The following is a 25236-nucleotide window of genomic DNA, read 5'->3' on the forward strand; positions in this document are numbered from 1 at the left end:
AAGGGCATAAAAGGTTTTATTTTAAATTCTTTCTGATTCAGTTGACATTCTCCAGAGCTATATTTTGAACTATTTATTCTTCATGTAATCCATTTGCTTTTTGAGAGCACAATTTTACATTGATAGCAGGACTGTAGCTCCATGCATTGTTCTGTCCTCATTATTTCTGAACTTGTTGATATGCTTCCTAGCCCACTATACTTCAGTGAGCCTTCTGCTGCCCTCCTTTCCACCACGGCTTACTCACTAAATCTAGTGAGCCTCATTAATATATTCAAGAGTGTTTAAATGCTAGCTTTTGTTACTTTGTATCTGTAAATAAGCATCATGGGCAGGGTTATACCCTGCAGGTCAGTTGGATGCTTGTTTGCCCCCTTGGCTACAAAATGTCTCTGAGAATAGACTGAAATGAAGATTTCAGATGAGCTTTTAGAATCTAAAAGTTGTGTTGGTATAAACAGATACCTTTAGTTCAACATATGACATTTAGGGTTTCCTTAGGGCAGGGGTGGGCAACTATGGTCCCTTTACGACCCATGGACTTCAACTCCCAGAATTCCATTTCCAACTTCCATGCTGGCTTAGGAATTCTGGAAGTCCATGGGTCGTAAATGGGCCATAGTTGCCCACCCCTGCCTTATGGCAAATAATCATTACATTTTAAGTTCATTTCTCTTTTTGCTTCCCTAAAACATTGATCCTCTGGAACACTTTCCATGCGCCCTTCCTAATTCTTATCTGGCCCTATATAAGCAGCCTAGCAAAGGAGGCAAAGATTTCTGGTTTTTTTATTTAAAAGGAGAGTGAAAGCATCTCTATCAGAATTGCTTCCTCGGTGACACTGATGGCATTATAGAAACAGCATTTAATGCCATTTTTTTTCTCCTAATGCTATAGGTAAGTGCACAAGTTGAAAATAATGAGAAATAAACTTTGTCCTTGAGCACTCAGGTGTAGGAAAAATGATCATTGTGCCAGAACTTTGGCTTCTGATGAGAAGGGCCTGTGTTCACTTTGTGTGTGTGTGTGTGTGTGTTTGGTAGGTCAAGTTATGACACAAAGTGGTTCCATTAGACTTGGTACAAGCTGAGTCAGAGTGCTTATTAGATATGATTACGAAGGCTGTTTAACCAGCAGTCATTTGTATCACTTCAATTCAAAGTTGTTCCCAGTAGAGAGACTGCCATCTTTAATTTTTGCAAGGGTTCTAGCTAAAACACATTTTCTCCCTGGAGATAATTACCTCTGTTCATGTGGGGACATGACCAAACTTGATGACTTGAAATGTTTCTGACAAGTGAAGCTGTGAGACCTTGGTAATAAATAATTTAATTTCTCCCAGTGGATGGTACAGAATATTGGTTTTAACATTGATTGTCTTTGCTGCATCAGTACCACCTTTGCAGACTAGCTGTTGCCTTTAAGCCCCTTGAGGATTCTATTATCTTGGACAAAAATTCTCCTTTCCTGAAAATGTTTTTTTTTAAAGGCTGGAAGTTGGAATATAAAAGAAATTAAAAAACAATATAATAAATTTGATTAAGGGTAAAAGTTTGGTTTGCATATGACTAGAAATTAACAACATTAATATTTTATAAGTTCAAAACCAAATACAGTGATCTTTTCTGCTCTTTAAATTTGGAGGTGCAGTTCTACCAGATAATATATAAAAATTCATAACAACAACAACAACAACAACAACAACAATAATAATAATAATAGTACTGTAATGATGTATTAAATGTGTACACATATTGATCCCAATGACTGATAGTATACTGAAAGATAGTACACAGTGACTATACACAGATAGTACACAATGACTGAAAGATAGTACACAGTTAAAAAAAACCCTACAAACCTTCATGAATAAAATGTATGTATGTGAAATTAGTTTTTTAAACTTAATCTCTTCTAACAAAATGAAAGAAATATAATTAAAATTATTTTATTTCTTCAGTAAGATTATTCAGCCAATTATTTAAAGATGAATTATTCTAGTCATGTCTCTGTAATAGCAATAGCACTTAGACTTATATACCGCTTCACAGATTTCACAGCCCTCTCTAAGCAGGGCGTCAGCCCCCAGCAATCTGGCTCCTCATTTTATCGATCTTGGAAGGATGGAAGGCTGAGTCAACCTTGAGTCAGCTGGATTAGCCTGCAGAATTGCACTCTAACCACCAATGGCTAAAAATCATTTAGTGATTATTTAGAAAAACCCATTAGATTATAAGATTACAAGGCCCGCTGGTTGGCGACCACTGCTATAGAGGGCTTTGTAAATCATTACCAGCACTTTAAGAATATCCATTAAATCAGAAATGTGGAAAGCAGAAATCCTAGAGTTTCAGCTCTGAAGCCAGGTTGTGACAGTTATACCCAGTGGATAGTCAAATTTAATGTTTAAAGCTTCATTCTTGTTTGCAGTAAAGTCTAACCAAATCATGTCAGAGAGTGAAGTCTGACCAAAAGTGAATTAAGTGTATCTCGAGAATTGAGATTGATGGTTGAACTCTGGTATAAACTCAGAGAATTATTTTTTTCCTATCTTTTTCCCATCTTCAAGTTGAGAAGCCAAAAATATATGTCAGTTCTTTTCTATTTGCATGGTGCATAAGGGATCAGTTGTCATGAAGTCAGTGCCATTTTACTCTTTCGTATCAGTTTTATCTTTTTCACTGTGGTGTATTCTGAAGGTTTTTTAAAAGGACAGTCTGGTTCTTAACCTAGCTTATCACATTCCTGCTTATCACATTCCATTTATGTTTGGCTCCACCAAATCAGTTTTCATGAAACTACTTTTTAGCAATTTAACAATACTTCCTGCGCTGCTTGGATAGTGTTTTCTAAAGCAGTAGTTGCCAACAAATGGGCCGGGGACTACTGGTGGTCCATGAGAAAATTTTGGTGGTTCACAGAGAAACGTCACCCCCAAAGCACCCCCCAAAGCAATTAACCCAGGCTAACCGGGAACACAAGGTTGCGCCACCCACATGGCCCATGGGAACATAAGGCTTGCATCGCTTGCATTGCAAACAACACAAGGTAGTGAGGGGAGGGGGGAAAGGAAGGAGGGGGGAACTTGCCCCATTCGTCCCACTGGGCCTTGCTTGGCTACCGGGCTGCTTCTTTCCACTTCTTTCTTCTGCTTTTGGTTGCATGCAAAGAAAGCAGCAAAAGTCTTTCTTTCTCTCCCCCAAACTCTGCCAGAAATGAGTCTTTGGGACCCCGCAAGGCATCCTGCTACAAGAGGCTCCGCTGGCGCGACAAGTCTCACAAAGACTCATTTTGGGTGGAGTTTGGGGAGAGAAAGAAAGACTTCTGCTGCTTCTGCTGCTTTCCTTGCATGAATCCAAAAGTCTCTTCCCCCCCCCCCCGGATTGGAGCTGAAGACGGTATCCTGTGATCCCAAATAAAGAATGATTGGTTGGTAGGAAAATGGGGTTTGGAATTTTCCTGAAGACTGTTTTGGGGATTTTTCCAGGGTCTCTGGTCCGCGGGATTTAAAATTATGAGTTTGGTGGTCTCTGGGGTCCAAAAGATTGGTGACCCCTGTGCTAAAGCACTCTATGTACAAATTTGCTACTAAACAACACAAGTCACAATTTTGTTTACATTCTTTCCAGAACCATGAAAGAGGCAAATGCTATAGATTTATAAAATTATGTACTCTGTGGATAGAGAAGAATCCTATGTACTTCCTCTTTTAATATTAGAATACTAATTTAGTTGGGTCACCCATCTAAATTAATTGGCAGGGGACATGATGTATAATTAATTGATGGAACTCTCCACTATAGCTATTGAAATTATTTATGGCCTGAATGATTTTTAAACAAATTAATGGATGTCTGGCAGTAAACTGGCAGCTTATCGGAAGCTTATTTGTCATAGAGGGCTTTCTTCAACATGGAAGCAACCAGTTATTTTTAATTCAGCCCCATTTCCTCTTAACTGTTTGAAGATCTGCCCTGCTGGGATTTTTATATATCAGTATCAAGAAAGATCTCTAGGATGGGAAAACATGTTTTAGTGTTGACCTAGCATTAGGATCTTATGTTTATGGAAGATAAACTCTACAATCACAGAAGATTAATATTATATCTACATTCCTTATCTTATTCAGTAAAAATATATAGGTTGTTTCTGGATCAATACATCCCACAAAACAGAGTATTCAAATTTTGCAGCAGTTTACTTTGAAGGTCAGACTTGATAACTATATTAATTAATTAATTAATTAATGAAATAAGCAAATTTTAATATAGTGATAATAATGGTGAATTCATTATTGATCGATCAATATTCTTTTCTTTATCTATGTCTCTTTTTTCTTTTAGACAGCTCCTTATTCTGCTCTTTAAATGTTTTAACAAATAAATTATTAATTTTTTAAAAATATGAAGAGTTCCACTGCTGAAAGACAATATTTTAAAAGCTTATAATCTTTTTTATATATAAATGTTATCATTTGAATCCTGTTAAATCTCAAATTCAAGATTAACTCTATAAATGGTGTAAACTTACACTGCTCTGCACTACAAACTTACTTGTTTTGATATTTCTGGTACATTCTGGTACTGATTAATATGTAATTTAAAAGCTGGCAATAAAATTAACATGAATTGGAATTTATAGATTCCATTGCCTTATTTAAAAAAAGGGAAGCATGTCTAATAGCCACTTATTTTCTGAATAGTGTATAAAACAATATAAAATAATTGTATATGCATGCTACCAAAGAAAATCTGCTTTAACTGTGTGATTTTTCATGCAATACAATACTGATCATTATTATTTTCATTCACTTTGTACTGTGATAGATTTTATTGATAAATTGTACTCTTTTAAACTTATCTCAAGAGATAGATTGTGGAAAATCCAGGTTCTAGTATTTTCCATTTTTTTTTTGAGCAGCACTTGCTAGAACAGAGGTTCTCTGTGAAGCTTAATAGTGAGGCAACAAAACAGATAGTAAGTAAGACCTCTACATAGAATATATGTTAACAATGTGAATTCATTTTTTATTACAATGTGTAGTAAAGGTCATCCACTCAGCTACTTTAAAGTGTGTAGAAAAATTTACAGAGAATAATACTTAACACTATTAATGGCCTCTTGTCATGTATTACTTCTGGTATATCACCAAAATATATTTGAATGCTAGTTGCTAAGGTACATGAATAGAAAGCTATTATGCTTTTGTGTTCCACTTGTGGCTTTCCTGGAGGCCTGTGTAGGCCACTAATATAGTCTTGCTGTGATCTAGCAATCACATAAACTAATTTTAGAAGAACAAAAAAAAACCCCTCATGTTGCCATTTTAGGAAAAGTTGCCAGATATCAGGATATATAATTGTCTTACTATTTAACTCTCAAGTTTTTATCCTGTATTTGTAAGAAAAAAAAGGCTTGCATTAGGAATTATTTCATATGAATTCCATTTTTTATTATTCCTTCAATCCAGTTTGGAGCACTAAATTAATTCTTAACATCTTGTTTTTTTGATTGCTTCATTTTTAATATAGGATTGTTGGAAGAAATATCCTTCTAGGTTCAGTTCCAAGTGGGGAAGAAAGACACTGGAAACATGGTGACTGCTTGGAAAGATGGTTTAATGGTGGACAGGATCACATGCCTTGGGTGAAGAAAATGAAGGGCCAAGATGCTGAGAGACGCTTAGTTATATACCCTCTGTTGGGCCCCCACCTTAGTGTTTCCTGTTCCTGTGTAAGAAATGTATCCCATTGGCAGTCAGACTCCCAGGGGCGGGTTTTTTAGCTAACTTTGTAGGCTTTGTCTAGACCACATGGCTTCACCTAAGTGCTGGCTGATGCAATCTTCCCAGGCCAGGTGGTGAGATGGATAGAGGGCTTTGTTATGTAGAATACTCTGGCTCAGGCCTTAATGGTCCGCCCATTAATAAAGGTGGAGGTGAGCTTCTGCTTCTGAGGTGAGTTTCTGCTTCTGAGTTTCTACTTCTCTTTTTAGGGGAAATATTCTGCCTTTTTAGTATATCCTAAAATATTTCATTTTCCTAGGAGAAGGGTGGGTTTTAACTTCCAACAGGATTATAGCTGCAAACTTGATTTTTAGGGAACTGTCATGGAGGAGAGAGGCAGGCTTTCCTCTCTGGGGGCCTCTTTCTGCAACAGGAGAGTAGGCAAAAAAGACTTCTTTCAGACAGATGGATAGAGGAAGGAAGGAATATAAACTCGAGAAGTTGCATTTTTGCACTGGTGTATAAAATACTCTTGAAACACTTTCAAGAATGGAGGAGAGAAAAAAGAAAAACTTTTGAAAAATTTGCCAGGAAAAAGGAGACCATATATAAAGCAAGATAGAGAATCTCTGGCTTTCCAAATGTTCATGGACTTCAGGTCCAATTAACTTGTTAATCTACCCAGTAGTCAGAGAGTATCAGTTGGCTACTGGTTATTGTCTCTCTCTTCCATGATTGGTTCATATTGAATACACTTTTAGATAACTAATTTTATGTAAATGATTAACTTGGTATTTTTAATGCTGTGAGGAGTTCGGGCAATAATGTAAAAGTAATATCCAGGCACTGAAGTCCACCTTCGTTTGTGTTTGTGTCAGTTTGTAGCAAAACACTAATATGCTTACAGTATACAACTCATATTTGTTTCTTGGTTACAAGAATCTTTAGTGTACTTTTAGTTTACAATTTTTCCTGTGTTGAATAGACCATTATCATATTATAAAACAACAACAAAGGTTAGGAGCTGCCATGGTTCCATCTCTTGGTTTTCCACACCAGTGTTAGCTTGTATTTTTATTTCAAGTTAGAGAAGTCCAAATTTAATCATTCTTGTCTAGGCAGATGTTCTCTCTCTTGAAGCCTGTCTATAACCAGATGACATTCTGTTCAGACTGTGTCAAATTAAATAGAAATTATAATTAAGTAGAAATCAAATAGAAATTATCATTGTCGGTCTTAACTCTAATTACTTAGTGTGTTAGTTTTCTAATTGCTTTCTGGGGAACTCTTAAGTTTCTTTGGAGCTGATCAGAATTCCTGAAAACCAGTCATGACAAACAGTTCCAAAGAGCTTATTTATTGTTGCTGTCACACCGCCCATGTTCCAGCCAGAGCAGAGCACAGGATTCTGTTCCATGCAGGGGCACATTTTCTCAGATAACGAGGGATTGCAATGAGACAGGAATCTCATAGTGAATCTAATAGTGTGCAATTGAACATGACTTCCAAATCCTCTGCATTGAGAGGTTGCCACAAAGAGGAGAGGGACAACTTGTTTTCCAAGGGCAGGACAAGAAACAATGGGTATCAACTAAACAAGCAGAGAAGCAACCTGGAATTAAGGAGAAACTTTCTAAAAGTGACAATAATTAACCAGTGGAGCAGCTTGCCATCAGAAGTTGTGGGTGCTTCTTCACTGGAGATTTTTAAGAAGAGACAGGACAGTCACTTGTCTGAAATGGTATAGGGTCTACCGTTTGATCAGGGGGTTAGACTAGAAGACCCCGAAGGTCCCTTCCAGCTCTTTTTTTTAAATAAAGTTTTATTTGGGTTTTCACACATAGAAAATACAAGTAAAACATCTTTTTTGAAAATAGCATGGCCCCGGGTTGAACTTCTTTATACAGATGCAAAACTCAATTTCATGCTCCTTTTTGTATTCTATTCCATATCTTATACTATTTTACATTTTCTATATAGTTTTTCCCCTCTTTTAATTTTCTCAATTTTATTTTGATTATCTCATCTCAATTCAAATCATTATATTTATACTTTTGTCTGTTCTGTTTCGATTTCATATTATCTTTTCTCATTAAACAAATTTTGTCCTGTAGTTACTAATTGGAGAATGGCACCTTTATATCTTTTAATTACATCCATTCAACTCTTATTTAAACTTCAATATATACCTTAAGGTTATGACCTTCAATATAATCCATAATACATAACTTCCAATCGAATTCTGCTTGGTACATTCTTATAATACACACTATATTCTTTAAAAATAAAGGATTATAAATATATGTAATTATACACCCTCATTCCATTCCAATTCAGTTCTATCATTAATAATCATTAAAATCTTAAACATCTTTAACATTTCTTTTCAATTAAATATCGTAGTTCCTTAAAGACACATATAATCTCCATAATTAATTTTTCCCTTATTTCTCTTCACATATGTTTTGTAAATCATTAAATATTCATTTTGTTACATTTATTTATTGACAAGCATTCCACTGAATTACGATAGCTGTTTTATCAGACATTTTAATCATACATTGTTTCATATTTCCTAAAATTATTTCTATTTCTAATATAACAATACTATCGTATGTACCTTTGCAGAATCCCTTTTTCCATTAGATTTTCACCCATTATCTCTAAATAGGCCCTGTTTCTCTATATTTTGTTTCTGTCCTTTATAACTTCTTTTCCTTTCTTTCTTCCTTCTCATCTTCTCCCTCCCCTTTTTACCCCCTTCTCTCTCTACTTCTAATTCTCTCTTCTGCATTTCCCTCTTCTGTTGTTTTCTGATTTTATACTTACTTTTCACTCTATTTCTTTTGGAGTTGTTTTTCTCAATCTTAACTTTCCATTCTCTTTCCCCCCTTTCCTTTTTTCCCCCCACCTAAGATTACTTGTTCATTAAAGATGGCTTCTTCTTTGTCACAATCTTCTTGTTCTGCAGGCATTTCTTGTTGTTTCTCATAGTTCCAAATCTCCATTTCTAAGAACTGAAATACGAAGCCCAAAGAACTTCTCCCTTCTTGCACATCTTCTTTGTACTTTTTAAGTTCCATTTTCAGTTCTTCTAAAAGTGGAGCCATTTTAAAAAGTTTTAAATAACCACCCGGTTGATTTTAGTCACTCAAATACAATAACCAAAAATCCAGAGATGATCAAGTAATCCAAATAGTCCCAAACTGTTTCTTCTTATTTCTTTTTCCACTTTCTCTTCCTGGGGTTTTACTATTTTGTTGCGATGTTTTAGTTAAAATGTATCTTTTGGAAGTCTTGTTGAGATTTTGCTGTAAGTTCTTTTTACTTCCAGGCAGTCTCCTCCCTTCCAGATCCTACCCTTTTATTCTTTTTCTCTCCTTTCCTGTTTTCAAAAGCTTTTAATTATCCAGAAATCTTTATTGTCCCTTTGATGTTTTATTTTCAGCATTAAATGCCTATTAATGTCAAAGTGGATTTTTTTCCAATTTCTTGCTTAAGTCTCTTAGCTGTCAGTATAGGAAAAGGAGGGGGAAAAATAACAAATCTTTTCCCTTTTCTCTCTCCTTCGCAGCTTGAAAATCTTAGGAAACAATGTTATTGTTTTTTTAATAGTTTCAATTCCAGGGTACCTTATTTGTTGCTTTTGCTGTTTGACCCGGTCAACCAAAACTTTCTCTTCTTATCGTCCTCCTACACATTCTTTTCTGGTCAAGTTCTTCTTTATGGTGGGCATTTCTGACCACCGCTACAACCGGCTTCGGGAAAGGGAGTAATGGCCAGCTGGGGAGGAGAGATGCGGCTCTCCTCAACCCTGCAGGCAGCCTCCCCCTTCTTCAGCACCTCTACGGGGTGGCTTAGCCCCGAAACCAGCCAGTTTGGGGTGCTCCAGCGGCGAGCACAGATTGAAACCTCGTAGAGACAAGGTTTCAGTCTGTCACCGAAGAAGCTCAAACCGGAAGTCCTTCCAGCTCTTTTTTGATTGATTGATGACAGATTTGGCATATCTCAGCAGAAAATTCCAGTGTTGAAAATAAAAAAGGTTTGCAGTCTAGTGTCTGCTCTAAGCCTTGCGTTATTTTTCCCCAACCCGTTTATCTGTAATGTGCCTAAGGGACACTCTAAATCAGAGGTGTATTTACAGATTACCACATCTCATTTGATATTTGAACTGGATATAGTCCTTTCTCCATTTAAGAATATTTGAACAGCCCAAGAGGCTTAAATTCAAGTTCTCCGTTACTCAGCATTCATTTTTCACAATAGCCAGCTAGATTAATGCTATTGAGTAGCCCATATAATGGATTTTAGGGCAATAGTCCTGACTAATAACTAATTTTCAAAGGCACACCTACCATATCCCAATTGCTAATTTTTAACTTGAATTTCTCCACTACCAATTTTCACTGAGCACCAAATGCTTTTAATTGGTGTAAGAGCTAGAGCTAACATATCTATTGCATTTAATTTTATCCAGCATCACCTTTCATGTAAAAATAAATTTGTGCACAATGTCTGGTAATGTATAAATATGTTTGGTACATTTTACAAGTTGGGAAAAGGATAGGTTTCAATATAACAGTGTATCATAGTTCACATATTAATTTGGAGTGCTGACTTAAGTTTATGTTGTAGTTGTTGTGATTGAAAGGAAAAAGAACATGGAATCTCTAAATAGGCCTCAGGGACATATTGGGAATAATGCCAGGCAAATGCAGAGGGAAGATGAGGGGGAGGATTCAATTATTTAATATTTTGCTTCATGGATTCCCAAAGACATGTTGGTGAGATAACTAAAGCATACTTTTTTTTTTGATGTTGTAGGGTGCTCATGTCTAATGACTAACTTTAATTTGTGGCTTTAAGCTACACCCTATAAAAATCTGAAACGTTTTTCAGGGATGGGGTAAAAAGTTTCTGAGTTCCTTTTTGTAATTTTGTCACTGAGTTCTGCCATTCAGTGTGGTTGCTGTGATCTCTTTTCCCCTCTCCCTCCCTCTCTCTCCCTCCCTCTTATTCTCACACTCCCCCCCCCCAGGCCCCCTGTCTCTGGGCATTCCTTCTGGTTTGCCTTTGCAAAGTCATATGCAGAAGAACTTGGAAGGAGGAGGAATGCAGAGGCCAATGATGGACAGACGGACTAAAGGGCAGGACTGCAATTTTGGGAGTCAGGCAAAACCATTCAGTTCTTGGAAATGCCCCGACAAGCTGACATGGCTTTAAGGAAATGTAACTGGAGCTATCACTGCCTCAGTCGAACTTGAGGGATGCTTAGAAGCTTAGCCGGTTTCTTTTGTTAGCCTATTTTACACCTTTCGGTTATTTCCACTAAGGGGAATTCAGTAAATTGATGAGAAAGCCGGATGGGCTGATTACTTGGGGGATTTTGTCTTGTGGCTCTGTTTCTTTCTTGCTTGCTTGCTTTCAGGATGGCTAGTCCTGGGAGTACTGCCAGGAAATCTGCTGGTTCCTTAGAATTTAGGTACTTCTAGTATTCTGGAAGTAGTTAGCTTGGATTGCAGGAAGCGGGTATTCTGCACAGTCACAATTAGGGCTACAGTATAGCAGTAAAAAAGGGTGGGGAGAGAGGTGGCTGAGTGCAGAACCTTGAATGCCAGATTATTCTTAGCTCTATTTAGCAGTCACTTAGCAATGTACTTTTTTCACTCTTCCAGGACCTGCTGGAGTTTATATAGAATTTGTTACATTTTTCCAGGTTTCACATTGTTTACTAGTTATATACCTTGTCTGTTATAATTAAAGTGTTTTTGAGAGGGATAGGACAGTGAAAGACACAGAACAGCTCATGCACAGATTTTGAGAAGTGCTGGCTCTTATTGACTGTCAATTCTTTTCTGCCATTTAATGAGATATGAAATGGCTAAAGTAGGAAACCGGTGCCACCTAGAGGACATTGCAAGCTATCAAAATTGGTTTGATACCCATTGGAGCTAAACAAAACCTTGGGGCAATGGAGTGGGGGGGTGGAAGCAGTTAGATCAGTGTTTTCAAGATGTGTAAACTTCAGTATTCCCTAGCTAGCATGCTGGCTGCAGAATTCTGGGAGCTGAAGTTTTAAGATTGCTAAGCTTGAGAAACCCTGTGTTAGATTGTCAGATAACGGCCACTGGGTATATTGGGTGGTAGTGGAAACCGGTGTCTAATATAGCCAATTTGAGGAAGTCTGGATTAGAGTAAATAATATGTGGATGAGAGATGTTTAAATTGATCACATTATTATTGCGGTCAATAACAGGTCAGTTGCCAACTTAGATTTTTCATTATTCAGATGTTATATTTGTACTATCACATTTTCATATTAATATGCAAAATTTCTTGTTGAGGATGCATGAAAAATTATGATATGATGTCTGTGAGATAGGTAGCCATACAAGAAGACTAAATAAATAATAGTTATGATGCTTGTACTGCCGCCAGAATAAAAAGTAGCTTGCGTTAAATATGAATTGCTAAGCAACAGCACTGAAGGAAGGTTATCACTTTAAATGTCCTGCTAATTTTTTCAGTTCAAGGTGCCACCTTTCATTTTGTCTTCACAACAACAATCCTATTTAGTAGAGCTTAGAGCTGAGAGAAAATAATCAGCCCAAAATTTCCCAATGAGTTTTTATTTCTGAAGATGGATTTGAACCTGGATCTCCCCTATCCTAGATTAACACCTTCACCATTACCCACATTGGTCTCCTAGCTCTTCTTCTGAGTGCATTTCATTGCTCAGCCTTTGGTTTAATCTATGGCATGTTTTGTAATACTATAACTTTTCTGCAAAATTTTTTCCGTAGAATGTATTTTATGATCTTTCTCTAAACTGTTTTGAGATGGACCAGTGATCTAAGGCAGGTTTTTATATCTCATATCAGTTAGCATTTGCTTTTTTTCTTTATTTTACTCTGATGGAGATCTATATTGCATGAAGATTGTTGCCAATAAGGGTTTGTAATAATATATTGCTGGAGATATCTTTAGTGGCTAAAACAGTTTAAATAATTGATATATTTAAAGGCTGCTAACAGTATTGTGGCATCTATTTTTATAGATTCATTTAATCCATAAGACCGACAATACCACTAGAGTGTCTACAATGGGTTCCTGCAGTCCTCACATATCTTGTTAAGTCCAACATTATTTATTTTCTCTTGGCATAGCAAGTTGTATGAATGCAACAAATTATGATTGATTCAAATTATACTTATATAAACCATTGTTTAATACAATATGTGAAGCCAGCTTAAGTGTTCTATAACATGCTATAACATTAAAGCATGAATAGGAATGCTCTATTACCAATACAATATTATGCAGCATATAACTGAATAAGTATAACTAGAATGATTATGTCAGCTTGGATTTTATACATCTCCCAGCATCTCAAAATATTAGGATTTATTAAAGAAGTCTTCTATAACAGGTTTGATTAGCAACTCTGCTAATCAACTGGTAAAAAAAGTTTTGATAAAGATATAGTTACAAAGAAAAAAAGAAAGAAAAGAGAAAGTAACCAAATATGTAAGCTGTTGAACTGCATTTCTGAACTTCACTGCTGAAATTATTTGCTTCCCCTGACAATTGGATGAATAAAAGCAAAATGCTACTGGCTTATTATGATATGAATGTAGTGAGCCAGCTTTTTAAATTTTGATTTAAATGACTTCAATAAATTATGTTCAGTGGAAACATTAAGAGAAGTTGGCCCATATTTTATTGCATTCTAATCAGACTTAACAAAATAAAATATGTGCAAAAGTTGCTCGTGGGTATAAGAACAAATAGTTGAAAACTATTACAGTAATTTTATGTTGAGCATTTGAAAAAATTAACCCATTGAAGAAATACAATTTTGAAGTAGCTACATATTTATATAACATGTAATTATATAAGGTAGTGCTTCATCTTGTAGATAAGATACTATTATCCTTAATATATATAGCCAACTCTTCCTGTTTTTAATGTGTAGCTTTTGCTGCTGCAATTTTAAATGTTGTACACATCTGTTTTAGGTTCATTGCATTTATTTTTATTTAAATGTTTTTTGTCAATTGTGCCTTGAACAGAATTTTCTTGTGAGCCAGGATAAAAATATTGCAATAGAGATGCTATAGATAGTTCTGAGGAACTAAAAATGACATGTTTAAATTATAGAAATGGGGTCTTAGCTTTTCTACTTTCTGTGATGCCCTTAGTTAGGGAAAATGCATGCTAATAGTTAAATTGTCCTGGACTGAATAAAAATAACATAGTAATCCAACAAAGAGATAATTGTTGTGGGCTTCTGTTTTTTTCCCCTACAGATATTAAGCAGTGGAAATTGAACTGGCAGAAACTTGGGAACTGATGTACGGAGATGTGTTTGCGTACATTTAGGTAGCTGTAAATATTGGTGACTTCATAGGGAATCAAACTTTCTCTTTAGGGATATGTTGCTGGCATCAGGACTAATTTATTGTGGTCAGTTGCAGACCAATTAAATTTAACAGTCTGTGACAAAGGTATGATGCATGTAAAAGAATTTGCTGCTATTTCTCATCAGGTAAATATCCTCATATGTATAGGGGAGATCACTATTTGCAGATCATAAAGAACACCTATAGCAAACTCTGTAGCACTGATGACAGTACATAGATATTATATAATGTAAGGCTACCCTCCAGGTTGAGGTCAAGACCTGATGACTACATGCATGTTTCAGAAATATTTAGAGTATATGGGGCAGAGTGTCTATCTTCCAATCTAATCTGTTTCCCTGGAAGTAGATGGACATCCCCATCCAACCCTTAAACAGGGCTAAATCTGCTTTGCTTTAGAAATTAGCCATGGTTCAGCTAGATGTTGCCACCTGCTGGTTTTTTTTTCTCTAGAAGTTGAATGTTTGGGAAATTTTAAATGCACAGAATATGTTGCTGCATCTTTAGCAATGAGCCTGCTGAATTCTTGGAATGCTTCTATGGTAAATGTCCTCTAAAGAATTCAAAAGGTATTTAGTGTCTATTCTATCAAGGAGACCCTAGGAATAAAGATTTCTTTTCCTTGAAAATTTAGTATAGAAAACCAGATGTTTTTGCTGAATGGTTGCCATTCTGCTGCATAATTAGCCAGCAGGATAAAACATTTACTTTCCATTTTTCATATTTTGGACAGAAGGACACGGTCAGCTTTCTTATATGAAGAACTTCATGGTGTAGTTCAGGGGTGGGCAAACTTTTTGGCTCGGAGGCCTCGTTGACTTTTAAAATTTGACAGACGGGCCGCCACCTGGTGTCAAAATGCCTGTCATTACAAGTCAAAATCAAATGAATGCAATCATTCAATCATTCACATCAAACCTTAATTCTGTACCAATCTTCGGCAGGCCGGATTAAAAAGACCAACGGGCCGGATGTGGCCCACGGGCCGTGGGTTGCCCACCCCTGGTGTAGTTGAATAATAATGGAAAAAAATCATCTGCGAACAACTACAGAGTAGAATTGAGGCCATGTGCTTGATTCTAGTATTTAACACCTCAGTCCAAATACAGCCTAGTGGCAGGCCTTAGGTCCATAGTGACAGGTTGGGGAGATAGGGGGACACAAAAGATAAAGAATTCTATGTAATCCATAGCAGTAGCTCCAGATCCCCCTCAGCAAAATGTAGGATAGTTTGAAGTAATTTGCATTCTAAAAACTTGCGTGCCTTTTTTGGTCAGCTGTTATATCTGCGTAGATAGCTAGGCTTTTTATGATATACAATTAAAGTATCTGCCTCTCTCACATATTCCAGCAGTCTCTTTTTAATAGTGGTAGAGGATTCACAAAGCCAGTACAGGAAAATAGTTAACATATGTACTGCCACTGCAACTGGAAAAAATTGAGTCAAGGCTGACCCAAATTTTATACAAAGGTTTGCATTTCGGGAGCTTTATGAATGATGCATACTGCATATGTTCAGAAATGTTTCTGCTGGGCTTGTAAAGGGAGAAAAATAGCAAATTGTACCCTCCATTCTGAGGTCTGCATATAAATCTTTTTGATGAATTATCAGTTGTATGTGATCCTTTTTCTGGGGAAAAAATCATGTCATAAACTTTGGTCTAAAAGTAAAAAAGTGTTTTTAGATAAAAAAAGGTGTTACATTTTTGTTCCCAAAACAATGATGCTGAAGGCATTTCTTGGAAATATCTGAACTGAATTTATTGAATTACTTCTGGTATTTGACTGGGTGAGGGTTGGAACCTCAAAAAAACATTGACGATGTCTGTAATGTCTCATTCCTGACTTCATGCAGTGTGGGTGGATCAGGAGAGGACTGGGCCACAAGGAACTGCTTTGTTAATAAAAAAACTACAAAAAGTAGTAACCAGAATTTTTTTTACTGGACTGCTTAGAGAATTGGATGTGTTTTCCTGCTGAATGCAAAAGAGGGGAAGTGCTCATCTTCAGGGCATATGGAATGCAAGATTCTAGCTTTTTAGAACACTTAATATTAATAATAAAAAGGTGTTTTTCAACCCTTGTTAATGTCCCATAAAACAGGCAGACTGGGAAAGAGGGATTCGTGTTCCTTCCTTCCCATTCCTCTCCTTAGAATTCCTGGTTGAATAATGACTAACGGTCGTTTAAACACCAGACAGTACTAGTCTACTACCAGTGCTAGTAAAGTGATTCAGAAACAAGGCAGTGGGGATCAAATGGGAAATAATAGGATTCACTGAATAGGATGATTTGAGTGTACAGAGATTTAACTCAATCTCATGTATTTACAGTATCTGCTGTTGCGCAACTTAGTATTATTTGGGCGTTGTTTACTATCCAAGTAATAAATAAGCAAGGAAAAAAATTCCTTTGGTTTACATTAAGAGCATGATACTGCAATAATTATAACGAAATTCCCCCAATCATTGAAGTGTGTCTGTACAGAGCTGGCACTGGTTTCTTTTTGGGCAGGGATTTCTCCTCTGTGTGCTTTGCAACTTCCTGCTTTGCATAATCTTCTTAATCCTGCTTTAGCTCTATTAATTTTCCTCCTTTCCTCTTTTTCTGATCCGCTTTCTTCTGCTGCATGAATTCAGGAGTTCCTGAGCTTAGGGGAGCAACTCGGGCCCTGCGGTGGTCAGCCATATCCTGGGTTACCCCCGGAGCGTCTAGTATCATGCAGCAGGGGCCCTGGGATGGTGGTGCCTGAATGTATCCCATTCTCTCTGTCTTACAGGCTGTGCAGCCTTCGCCTGAAAAAGCTGACCGTGCTGCGGGAACTAGACAAGGAGCTTAGCTCTGTGCTCATTGCTGTGAAGATCCAGGTAAGCTGCTGATCTTCTGTACTGTATTCACCTATCTTTGGGGAGGCCTACTGGGTCCTGATCAGAGATGCTTTTCTTCACTGTACCATTGTTATCGTCTCATTATTGTTGCACATTTGCCTTTTCCACAAACTGCCATTGCCTCTGAAGAGAGGAATCACCTTTACTGTCTCTGCAAAGCTTCTTGCTCTTTAAAAGGTAGCCATTTGATATGTAGAAATATATATTGCTATATAATAGTAGTATTACAGACGAACGAGACTATGTTTATATACAGGAATGTTCACAACAGATTATAAGCTTGCCAATAGTTTTACATAATTGCTAAATATATGAAGGGAAAATAAAGATCTTACTAAAGGCCATGTGCTTTTGTCCTAAATATGAAGCTAGAAAAAGAGGAAGGCCCAAGGCCTTTTCTTCATTAGTAATAATCAACCTTCCCTAGTAAAAATATGATCTAGGTCATCACATATTGTATTAGATCGTGTTTTTTTAAAACCATCGTTTACTGAAGTAATCCTGATTAGTTGGATTCTAAGAATATATTTTGCCATTATGCAATTTGTTTAATTAGAGGTGGTCCGGTTTTCTTTCTTGGGCTTCTAACAAATAACACTAATTATTAAATACAACAGAAATATAAACAAGCAGATCTGTGCAAGCTATATCTGTTTCTGAACTTCGACTGGGATTCTCCATTCTCACCTCCATTCTCAGATTAAATAAATACGAGCACATCATAGATAATTTCAAGAAACAACCGGACCAAACCATGACATCAGAACACACAAAAATGCTGACTACCATCAAGACGAAGCGTGAAGCAAAGCGCACGATTAGCGAACCGGTTCCCACCACTGCCTGGAAAGCTAGTAAAAGGAATTAGACCACCTATAAAATACCTTTCAACGAGGTGGATATCCATACCACTTCATTAAAAAATGTGTGACCACTCAATCCATACATACATCCTTTGGATGCCATACTTCAAAAATATCTCAGAAATTACTAATAAGCTATTACAACCACATGGCATCACTGTAGCATGCAAATCTACTAAAGCCCTCCCAAACATTTTAAGTAAACTGAAAGACCCAGTAACTAAGAAGAAAAAATAAACAGAAGTCATGTACTGTACAACATACAGCGGAAAGTTAGAAGACATGATGAAAACTCCTTAATCTGTACATGTACAGACTCAACCATAGTTTCAGCTGTGAAACTGTGACCATCCTAGATCAAGGTAAAAACAAAAAATGCTAGGAAATTATTGGATGATTGGCATTCAGACAAATCAGCTATCAATAGACAAATTGAGATAAACCACATTTATACACTATTCAAAAGAGAGAGAAAAAAGCTAAGAAGGAAATAAAAAGACCAGAACACATCCTCTCCAGCAGACACCAGCCAGATAAGCAGGGATTAACACTAGACAAACAATCAAGCAGAAAACAATACCCTAATCAGGGAACCATCAAGAAGAAATTCATGCTCCTACCAGCACCAGCAAGCAAGCTACTGTACATAAACAGGGAGCAAATCCCACACCCACTAGCATTGATGATATTCCCTAACTGAATCATGAAATGTCTGCAAGCAAATGACTAAGATCAGAGAACACCAAGGACTCCATAGTTCAACCCTGATTTACAAATGTTTCTTTCATTAGGATTGTCCATTCTGAAATACAGTCTACAGGTAGACCTTAACTTACAGCCACAATTGAGCCCAGAATGTATATTGCTAAGTGAGTAATTTGTTAAGTGAATTTTGTCCCATTTTATGACTTTTCTTGTCACATTTGTTAAGCGAATCACTGCAATTGTTAAATTAGTAACGCAGTTGTTAAGTGAATCTGACATTCCCATTGACTTTGCTTGTCAGAAGGTCGCAAAATAATGGTCACATGACCCCAGGACATTACAACTGTCATAAATACGAATCAGTTGTCAAGCATCCAAAAGTAAATCACATGACCATAGGGATGCTGCTATGCTCATAAGTGTGAAAGATGGTCATAAGTCACTTTTTTCAGTGCCGTTGTAACTTTGAATGATCACTATATGAACTGTTGTAAGTTGAGGACTGCCTGTATATGGTTTTCTTGCTGGACCATAAGAACTGAGCTTGTCTTTCTGACGACAACTCCAAAATACAGTCACCTTCTTTTGTACTTGCCTCAATAGTATATTAGGAGACCCTTACATTGTCAGGATTTTGTCCCATAAATTAAACTGTTGATGATTTTAAATAAAACATTTACCAATTACGTGAGAATTTTCAATAATATTGTCAGGGGCATCCAAAACTTCAGGATTCTTGAGGAGTTTTCTTTTGGATACTTTCTATGGAGAGATCCAAATATGCTTTTTTCTTTCCTTTGAGAATCATAGCATTCTAAATGAGGAGTCCCCAAACTTGGCTACTTTAAGACTTGTGGACTTCAACTCCCAGAATTATGGGAGTTGAAGTCCACAAGTCTTAAAGTGGCCAAGTTTGGAGACCTCTGTTCTAAATGTTAAAAAACAGCAACTTGATGCACATTAAAATAATGTATAAATACAGTTGTGCCACTAACCACCCCATTGCTACGGTAGCAGCGGGTTAGGAGTCATTGATAGCTTAAGCACAATGGGATAAAAAGAATACTATTGTAATATATCCATTTTTGTAAAAGGCTTTTAATTATAACATATCTAAATATGACTATTAAAAAACTGTAACTATTGCATTTAAAATTTAACTGCATGAATGAGCAAACTTGGCTGAAAATGCATGCACTGTATAAAAAGCCATCATTGGTTGCCTGTATGATTGAGTGTTTATTTGTTGTCAATATATGAATTGCAGGATGCTTTGAGGCGCCTAATTCCTTTGTCTAAGAAGATGGCTCCTTGGCTATTATTTTTAGAAAATTATTAGCAGGGGCATGTATTTGTCTAAAATTGAAGAGAGTTAGGGTGAGGAGTGATGAATTTTCATAAAGGGCCTTTCTAGTCCAATAATTTGTGCTGAGAATGGAGGATAGAATTTACTGGTTCAAATGGATTATGATGTATACATAGATAAAATGTCTTTAGAAATCAGAGTAATCTTTTTCTTTGGAAAATTGTTTTCCTTATACCAGATCAGGAATTTAAACCATTTGTTTGGCCCTCTAGGTTCCCTTGGGGAAAAATATTCACAAGCGAACCTAGAGAGGTATTGCCCTTCCTGTGCCCTGTTCAGCTGTTGGAAAAGCTGCTGATGCCACTAAAAGCAGGCTGGGGAAGAGGCAGAGAGAGCTTTGCATTCTCTCTAGGCAACCATTAGGATTTAAATCCAGGATTAAGAATTGAAGCTGCTGTTTTTAAAGTTGCTTTTTGAAAGCGTACAGAGTGATCTACATAGTGCAAGTTATACAACAGCAAGAGGCACTGAACTGTAGTCCACATGGTTTCTCTAACGTGATAGGCAACTATGGTGCCATTCAGGGGTGGGATTCTACCAGTTCGCACCTATTTGCTAGAACCGGATGTTAACATTCTAAGCAGTTCGGAGAACTGGTTGTTAGAAGAAATTACTGGCCTAATCCTGTAAGGAAGGCAGGAAGGAAACATTCTGGTATTGCTTACAGAAACTGCCTCTCCGTTAAGCCTTATTACATTCTTGGCAGGACTAGACTTCCTGTCCCAGGAATGTATCTGGAGTTTTTTTCCCCTCCTTTGCTGGTACTTCGCTTCTGTGGAGTGACTTTTCAAAGTTGCAATGTCACTGAAAAAAGTGACTTATGACCATTTTTCACTCTTATGACTGTTGCAGCATCCCCACAGTCATGAGAGGCCAAGCGAGGAGATGCGCACCTCAATGTGAATGATATTGAGTTGGTCACGCCCAGCCAATACCATGACCACCAAGCCATGGCCACCCAGTCACATGACCACCAAGCCACGCCCACCACCTAAGCCACGCCCACAGAACCGGTTGTTAAAAATTTGAATCCCACCCCGGTGCCATTCCCAGAAATTCTTTATTATAGTATAGATTATTGGGAAGCTTTACTTACAGGTAGTCTTTGATTTACAACCATCCCCTTGAGGTTACAACGGCACTGAAAAAAGTGACTTATGACGAGTTCTAACCAGTATTGACTGTTGCAGCACCTCCATGGTCATATGATCAACAGGCACTCGGCAACTGGAATATATTTATGATAATTGCACTGTCCCAGAGTCCTGTGATCACCATTTGTGACCTTCCCTTTAATTGTAACATTTCTAAATATGACTATTAAAAAAACTAACTATTGCATTTAAAATTTAATTGCACGAATGAGCAAACTTGGCTAAAAATGCACCCATATAAAAAGCTATCATTGGTTGCCTGTACTATTGAGTGTTTATTTGTTGTCAATTCACGAATTGGGTGGTGTTAGAAAGGATAACTAAATCCAAAGACGAATCAGACTTTGGGGGAGAGGGAAGAGTATCTTTGGGATTCCTCTCATTTTACATTACTTGACATTGCTTACTGTAGTGATATCTGTAGGACCTGTACTCTGTACATCAGGTAGCACAATGCCTATCAGTTCATGAAACACAACAGGCTGCATTTCGTTACATGCACCACATTTCATAAGTGGTTTGAGCCAAGACTATTTAGAGGGTCTGTGTGTGTGTGTGTGTGTGTGTGTGTGTGTGTGTGTGTGTGTGTGTGTGTGTGTAAAAGCCTAGTGTCAACCCTTTGAGATACTCCAGACAAGAAGCATGACAATAAATACTGGCTCTATCCTTATTGTAAGGTTATAAGTTTGAAAGCATTTCTCATGTTCCCTTGCCTTTACTTTCCAGAGAACTAGGGATGGTCTCTTCTGAAATGCCTCCATGCCCCCATTCCTTCTTTGGGGTGAGATACTTTGATCATTTTCCAGGCTGAAGCTTTTCTTCATGTCATTTTATAGTCCATTACACCAAACCACTTGGAGGAGGAGGAGGATGGGAGCCACAAGGGGATGTTTGTGGTCTATATCTGGTTACTCAGCTATACTCATCCCATAATTGTAATAAAGTCTCAATACTGAGGTGGCAAAACGTTGGGAGGAGCTGTGTAATACACAGTTGTGACCCCATTTCTGTGTTATTTTCTGCAGTTTTCAGGAAACTAAGAAGGCTTAGTTGATGCTGAGAATGAGAAATGGTTTTTAAACAATAGGAAGACTGCACCTGCAGATATAATATTTTAATTGTGTAGACCAGCAGTGTTTAAATCAAAGAGCAGCCTAAGAAGACGGTTTATTATCTACCACATTGATTTTTGAGATTTTAATTCAGAACAAATCAGCTAATTTCTGAAGTAACTGTTGTAGTTGTGTATTTCTTCTCTTCTATTAACATAGAGGGTTTCCCCCACACCCCAAATCCCATTAGAACAACTGAGGAAAAAGCCAGTGTGACATATAGCCTTATACGGCTTGGGTTCTCATTCTTTCAAACAAGCAATGGCTTTCTTGTGAAACTTGGAAGGCTCTTGTTTCATTTTCTTTTGGCCCCTGGAGTCTAATTTTTCAGTAGTTATAATCAGGTTTTTATGTGAATTGCTTTCAGCATTTTCATCCTAGAGCGCAACAGTTTTTGTGTTTAATGCAGAAAACAAGCACATATACCTGGATGATTGTCTGGGTTTACTTAAGCTTGGAAGAGGGCAATATTTTTGCCCTCTAGGCCTAGAAAATCAATTTTATCCAGATGTACCTGGACTCCAGGGATGAAAAGAAAACAAAACATGAGCTTTCTCAGTTTCACAATTGATTTTCCAATGAAAGTAATTTAAAATTTATATGAAATTGTTTCTTAGTCTGGTCTACTTTATAGGGCTGACAGCATTCATTATTTTATGGTGAACCTCAGGATTCTGTCTTATTGTCAAAACTGATACGTATGCTCAAACTGCTAGAGGAGATTATCAGGGGCTTTGGGGAGACATGCCATTGGTGTGTTGATAACACCTAATTCAAACCTTAAGTAAGTGATTAGTACCCTTGAAGCTTAAACTCAACACTAGGCTGACTGACAGAGATTGGTTTTCAGCAACATTGCAATTTGCTCAGGAATTGGTGGGATGGGGGTACTTGATAATGGATTCCTGCAATGGGCCGAAAGTTGAACTAAATGATCTCCAGGTACCCTTCCAATTCTTCCATTCTATGACCCTAAGAAAAAGTTTATAATTGCAATCATTTATTAAATGTATATAACTCTCAATTTCTAGCAAAAGTAAATTAAACCCCAACAAGGCAGTGGTACTGTTGATAAGGAAGAAGCTGAACTCTGAGACGGATGTGGAGTCTATTCCGAATGGGGTTGCATTCCCTGAGAAATAAAATTGGATATATTTTTTAACTCTTAACTATCAGTAAACTTGAAGATGGTGGATGTGGCAAAGAACACATTTGCCCACTATGCTTAGTGTCCTAACTGCAGTCTTTCCTAAGCAACCGTTAGAAAAGATTTTTTTCCACACTTGGTTACAGTCCATCCAGGGGTGGGATTCTACCGGTTCAGGCTGGTTCAGGTGAACTGGATGTTAATTTTACATCCAGTTCAGTGAACCAGTAGTTCTGAAGAACAGCTAGCCCCACCCACCCCTCCCCTCCCCTCTCCTCCCAGGAGTCCCCACAAGGCCCGTCTGGCTCCCAGATAAGTGTAGGGTAGCCTCCTATGAGCAAAAACAGCGTGTGTATGGGGGATCCAGTGCCGCCGCCCCACACATGCTGCTTTTGCTCCTAGAGGCTCCAGGGAGGCTTGCTAGGCTGAAAAAGCTGATCCCTCACCCCGTTTTTGCTCCCAGGAAGCTTGCTAGGCTGAAAATGGCGGTGTGTGTGTGTGTGTCTGGCGCTACTCCCCCATGCCCCGTTTTTGTTTTTGTTCCCAGGAGGGAGGCTTGCTAGGCCCCGTTTTGGGCCTAAGAGGCCTTCCTGCAGCCTCCTGGGAGCACCCAGCTATCCAGTATGCCTGGATTCAGTGTTCAGCCAAAAGAACATTTGGAGCTAATACAGTATTGATTACTGCCTTGGGAATGTTCTAGGTCAGGGGTCCCCAAATTTGGCAACTTTTTTCATATAAATTTTATTGAATTTACAATCAAAAAAATAACATAACAACATTACATAAGAAACAGAGAGAGAAAAAGAAGAAAGAAAGAAGAGAAAGAGAGAGGGAAAAAAAAAAAAAAACGCTCGGTCTTGCGACCGAAAAAGGAGAAGAAGAAGTATAAAAGAGAGAAAAACAAAAAACAAAAAAACAAAGAGACGGAAGAAAAAAGAAAATACGTTAAAACCAGACAAATATTCTTTTTGACAGTCTACAAGATCCAGCATTCTGGAAGTTGAAGTTGAAGCCCACAAGTCTTAAAGTTGCCAAGTTTGGAGACCTCTGATCTAGACTTACAGAAATATTTCAGATTATTTTCAGAGCTATGGTCATGCCGACTTGTAAGAAATGTGTATGTGAGGTCTTGCAGTATACAACATTACATGTTTGATCTGATTGGGTGAATCAGCATTTGGAACATCAGTGTTTTCACATGAGTCCTGTTACATAACACGGGCAATGTCTGGTTTCTCAACATGAATTAGATACACGTTAAGCAAAGTAGCTCTTGTTAATTTCCTGCTTCCCTCACCTTTTTAAAGTTCTTTCTTTATTTCCTGGGTGTTATTATCTCATCCTTTTAATAGCTGGTTATAACACCTAAATAGTCTCCCACAAATTGAATTAACAATTGTTTTTGTTCTAAGGCCTCTATAATTATTCTGGCAGGAAGCATTGTTTGCTGTGGAAATGGTAAATGAGACTGGACTAGTCTTGGCTTCTGCTATCTTCTTTGGCTATTTCCCCTCATTGCAAGAAAGCTGAATTCTTTCTTTCCTTCCTTTTTTATTGAATTTATACCCTGCCTTTCTCTTTATTTCAATATTCCAAAGCTTAAAATACAAGAATATGAAACATAATGGATTCATTCCACTTAAAAACCAACATTAAAAAAAACCTTATAATTTATGTATAGGAAATATTTTCTTATTACTGAGAAAATGAGAGCTAAATGTATATCCTTAGGGCACACATCATAGCTGGGTACTACACAGAAGACAGCCTTTTCGCATATACTTCATAGTCAAGTTTCTGGCAATGGGGCATCTTTGAATTAAGAAGACCTTTCCTGCTCATCCAAGTAACCA

General features: G+C 37.3%; 1 protein-coding gene across 4 annotated transcripts in view; it reads left to right on the top strand.

The window, feature by feature from the left end:
* Positions 1-25236, top strand: part of LOC113433351 (phosphofurin acidic cluster sorting protein 2-like) — a 154907-nt gene that overhangs the window by 84778 nt on the left and 44893 nt on the right. For all 4 annotated transcript variants that reach the window (XM_026695898.2, XM_087931919.1, XM_026695896.2 and 1 more), the window contains exon 2: positions 16928-17015. In XM_026695898.2, the coding sequence (XP_026551683.1) occupies positions 16928-17015 (88 nt within the window). The remainder of the gene's footprint in view (positions 1-16927; positions 17016-25236) is intronic.

This window comes from Pseudonaja textilis, chromosome 1, assembly GCF_049901715.1.
Source record: "Pseudonaja textilis isolate UNSWEBS1 chromosome 1, rPseTex1.2, whole genome shotgun sequence".
Classification (NCBI taxonomy): Eukaryota; Metazoa; Chordata; class Lepidosauria; order Squamata; family Elapidae; genus Pseudonaja; species Pseudonaja textilis.